General features: G+C 43.2%; 1 protein-coding gene across 1 annotated transcript; it reads right to left on the minus strand.

The window, feature by feature from the left end:
* Positions 1-435: 435 nt before the first annotated feature.
* Positions 436-1,416, minus strand: LOC307073771 (trace amine-associated receptor 1-like; the record flags this gene model as incomplete). Its single annotated transcript, XM_079733731.1, has 1 exon — positions 436-1,416. One exon carries the CDS (start codon positions 1,414-1,416, stop codon positions 436-438), a length of 981 nt encoding a protein of 326 aa, XP_079589857.1.
* Between the last annotated feature and the right edge of the window lie 3,091 nt (positions 1,417-4,507).

Raw genomic sequence — 4,507 nt, forward strand, 5'->3', positions numbered from 1 at the left:
ATAATTTGAATCTATTCCTAAAACCAAAGCAACACCACAAACCCTCCCGGAAGACCTAGGCGTGCTAAGGAAGGAGGCATTAGTTGGATAAAGTTCTCCAAAGACGGATGTTTCACCCGTGCCCGCACCTTTCCAAGTCTCCGTTAAGAAGAGGAAATCCAAGTGTCGTTGAGTAAAAAAGTCATTTAAAAGGAACGTCTTATTAGACGTTCCTTTTAAATGAGACGTCTTATTAGACGTAGTCAAAACGCTGTGCCGGGGTGATCAGAGGCAAGGAGATAATGTTGCAAGGAAAATGAAATATTGTAAATGATGTATGAACTGATACAATGGGTAAAACATGTATGATTAATTAGAATTCAACCATCAGTGGCCAAGCCTTAATTTCATGGCCCCGCATCTTCTTGAAAAGTTCAACATGAAACCACAAAAATGTTACTCAAACAGTTTTGTGTCCGACATGTCAGACCGAAAGATGCGACCAGAAACGATAATTTGAAAAGCCTTCCTGAACCAACTGTAGAAGAAGGCGTACACCAATGGGTTGACAGTGGAATTAAGATACCCCAGCCACAGTTGTGTTTCGAAAAAGTTAGACGGAATGGAGTAGCCGATGAAGGGGTTGATGATGTTAAGCATGAAGAACGGCGTCCAGAAGGAAAGAAACACGCCCATGATGAAGGCCAGCGTTTTGGTGGCTTTCCTCTGGTGCTTGTCCACCTTGGAGGTGCTGGTGTTCTGTAGGCCTATTGTGCGTACTTGTCTCTGGGCCACCATGTAGATCTTCAGGTAGATGCCCAACATGATGACCCCGGGGATGTAGAAGGAGATAATGGATGACACGGTGCTGGACACCCTGCTCTGTAATAAAACACACCCTCCTTCACACGCCACATAGTTATAGTAGAACTCCTCAATTCCTAGTATATTCAGCTCGAGGAAGATCATCCCAAAGCCGACAACAGCAGAGACACACCATGTGACCAGGATCATGATGACTGCTGTGTGAACCGTTATCTTACGGGGGTAGAGCAGAGGGCGGCACACCGCATAATAGCGGTCGATGGATATGAAAGACAGATTCAAGATAGACGCGGTACATAGCAAGACGGAGGAGCTGTTGTAGATCTTGCAAAAAATCTCCCCGAAGTACCAGCATTTTTCAATGGAAAGAATCATTCCAGGGAACATGACCATGACCGCCAGCAGGAGGTCGGTTACAGCCAGGGAGAGGGTCAGATAGTTGGGAGGTGTGTGCAGTTGCTTGAAGTGAGCGATGGCCACAATCACAAAGACGTTTCCCAGCAATGTGAGGACCAATGCAGACCCCAGGCCAAAGTAGAGGGTGACGCGGACAGCAAAGGGGTAGACCGTCTTCAGACACGAGCCATTCCCGTAGCAGAACTCCGGCTCCATCGACCTGGGAAGGGGGAGGGGAAGGCAGTGGAAGGGAAGTGTGGGGGAGAGACATGGTTTTTGTATATAAGGGTCATTGTTTCCGCTACCTGAGAGAGACATTATTTCATCAATGATGTAAAACATAGTTTGGGGGCACCCATATGGCACAACATACATGAAACGTGTCATAGAACAACATACAACATACAATTTAGATGATGATAGTGAAGCGGGTTTATGTAAACAAAAGGAATGCCTAATGAATGGGGTTACAGCAAGAGCCAAACGTGCTTTTTTGTGTCTTATAAACACAAACAAAAAACCTCAATAAATACACACGGTAAGACTTCTGCTCCACAGTCATTGCCTATAGGTGTCCCAAAGGCAGCGCTCATGAGCTCCTCCCTAGCTAACTGCTGAACATGACAGTTGTCAGGGTCGCCGCCAGGATTGTATTCTATAGTACGCACAGTCCCCCAAAAACCGGTGGTTACCGCCGATATGTTACTCGTAGACAAAGACATGTTAGAAGTCAACTACAACAACATTGATTGTAGCTATTAAAATTTCCAGAAATACGTGCGCAGCCGAAATTTACAGATCAATCGCCACATTTGCAAAGCAAGGCAGTGGGGAACATTTTCCACGTTAACGAGATGACAAAATTATCAACTGAAGAAATACACAGCAAAAGTGCAATTGGTTACAATTGCAAGAAGCATTGTAGGCAGAAATAGAAAAAAAGGAGGCGGACAGTTACTGTGTGTTCACATCGTAAGCTGTAAAGCGTTTTGAGCGATAAACGCCCATTCACTTTCTATTAGACATGAGCGATAGGAGCGATAAAACGCTAAAGATGTAAAGCTGTAAATGAGAGTTGAAAACAGCTAAACTCTATGCAAATGAGCTAGTAGCGTTTCGGCTGTAAATGACCGCCAGCCAATCGGAATGTAGATGTCTCTCGCCGGCGTGGGTCCCAGTAAACATACACGAGAACTTAAGTTCCTACCATATATTTGTTCCTTCATCATGGTGTGTGAGAGAATAATTGCGGCTATTGCAAGGCATCGTATCTGTCCGCGATTGCATAGCCAACGTGGTCTTATCATAGCCCGAGCATTAACTAAAAAACACATAGAAAGAATAAAGCATCCAGCATATGATTTCAACAATGTATGAGCACATACACAATCCGCATTATGCAAAAGGGATGGTCGCACAGTGGAGTGCTGATGGAAACCAGCGGACAAGCGGTGGGTGGAGATGTGCGCGCATTTCAGAAGGAGGGAGTTACCACACAAAAAATTATTTCAAATTTGTCAGTTTGCCGTGTGTCTGCCTGGCACAAATGCTCCCGTTGAGCGGATCTTTTCCATAATAAACAATACTACACACACACACACACACACACACACACACACACACACACACACACACACACCTACACACACACACACACACACACACACGATAGCGATCAACTAAGCTATAATCTAGCACAGGGGTGTCAAACTCATTTTCACCGGGGGCCACATCAGCATAATGGTTGCCCTCAAAGGGCCACATGTAAATGTAAAATAGTATGTAACCAAATATAATGTATAATAAATGTAACTACTCCATAACATATTGTTTAATTACCTTCTGCATTTATTACTTATAGAACTTACAAACATAACATATGCATAGATGAGAAAAAAATGTTACTATAACAATAATCCTTTAAATTTGTCCGGTTAAGAAACCCACATTACTCCATTGATCAACGATCAAACTATTCAAGTAAATAAAGAAATATATTATCAAAACACAAGTTATGACATTTACTTTGTTTAACTTTTTTTTTTACACAGTCGGGAGGGTCAGAATAACATACAACCAACAGTATTGAGCTACTAAGAACATGTGTGACAGATGTAGTATTTTACAAAAATAAATGGCTGCACACAGCCTTGCAAGAGTAAACATTTGTCTGTCTTATCATAAACACATACACCTGTAAACAACAAATACATTGCTACACATAAAGTAGTATATGTAATAAACTGAAAATAACAAAATAAGTTCACAACTATGAGTCGGAAATGATGAGGATATACTGCCTGTCCATGAACACACCAAGTGGATCCCCTCTCCACCATCCTCATCCATTGATCATGTTCTGAAAACAACAAACACACAAAAAAATGCAAGCACAATCATTAAATTGCACTCAGTTTAACTATTATTATTTTTGATGGAAATACATTTTATTACCATATATTTTAATTCGGTTTTAAAAATGCTTACCTATCTGTTTTCTGGCCAGATATCAGACACCGTTTTCCTTTGACCAGTGTGTCGATGTCTGGTTTTAGCTGTTGTGCTGTGGCAATCCGTAAAACAGCGTGGAGGTTGTCATCAGTGATGCGTGATCTGTGCTTGGTTTTATTTAGATTCATTATTGAAAACATCTGTTCGCACAGATAGGTGCTCCCAAACATGGAGAGAACACGGCAGCATGAAGTCGAAGCTGTGGCATCTCACCAGGGGGCAGTAGACGGTAAAAGTCCTCGATTGCGGCATCCTGGAACTCTGCTCTTAGGCCACTGTCGCTTTGAAGCTCGATCAACTCCAGCTGAAGGTGATGGGGCACACTGCTGACATCGGTGGTGAAAGGACTGGCAAAGATGGTAAAGCCCGACTGCTGTGCTTTGAAGTCAGAGAAGCGCCGATCAAATTCATCCATTAACCGGCTCAGTTTGGTAGCCAACTTGGCACATGAAAAAACACCGGGAACTGAGGCAGAGATGTTCTGACAAGCAGAAAAGTGGGCAAGATTGTCCTGTTCCACTTGGCACTTCCATAAGTCAAGTTTACGCTGGAAACATTGGATCATGTCGGACATCTGCGTGATGACATGGTTGCGTCCCTGCAGCTTCTTATTCAGTTGGGCGAGATGCTCACTTATGTCACATAACATAGCAAAATCACACAGCCAGTTTGGATCCGACAGTTCAGCCAAGGGTTTTCCTTTACTCTGCATGAAAACAGCAATGTCTTCCCTCAGCTCAAAAAATCGTTTGAGGACGTTGCTCCTACTCAGCCACCGCACTTCTGTATGGTACGG

Source organism: Pollachius pollachius, assembly GCF_949987615.1.
Source record: "Pollachius pollachius genome assembly, chromosome: 3".
In the NCBI taxonomy this organism is placed as follows: domain Eukaryota; kingdom Metazoa; phylum Chordata; class Actinopteri; order Gadiformes; family Gadidae; genus Pollachius; species Pollachius pollachius.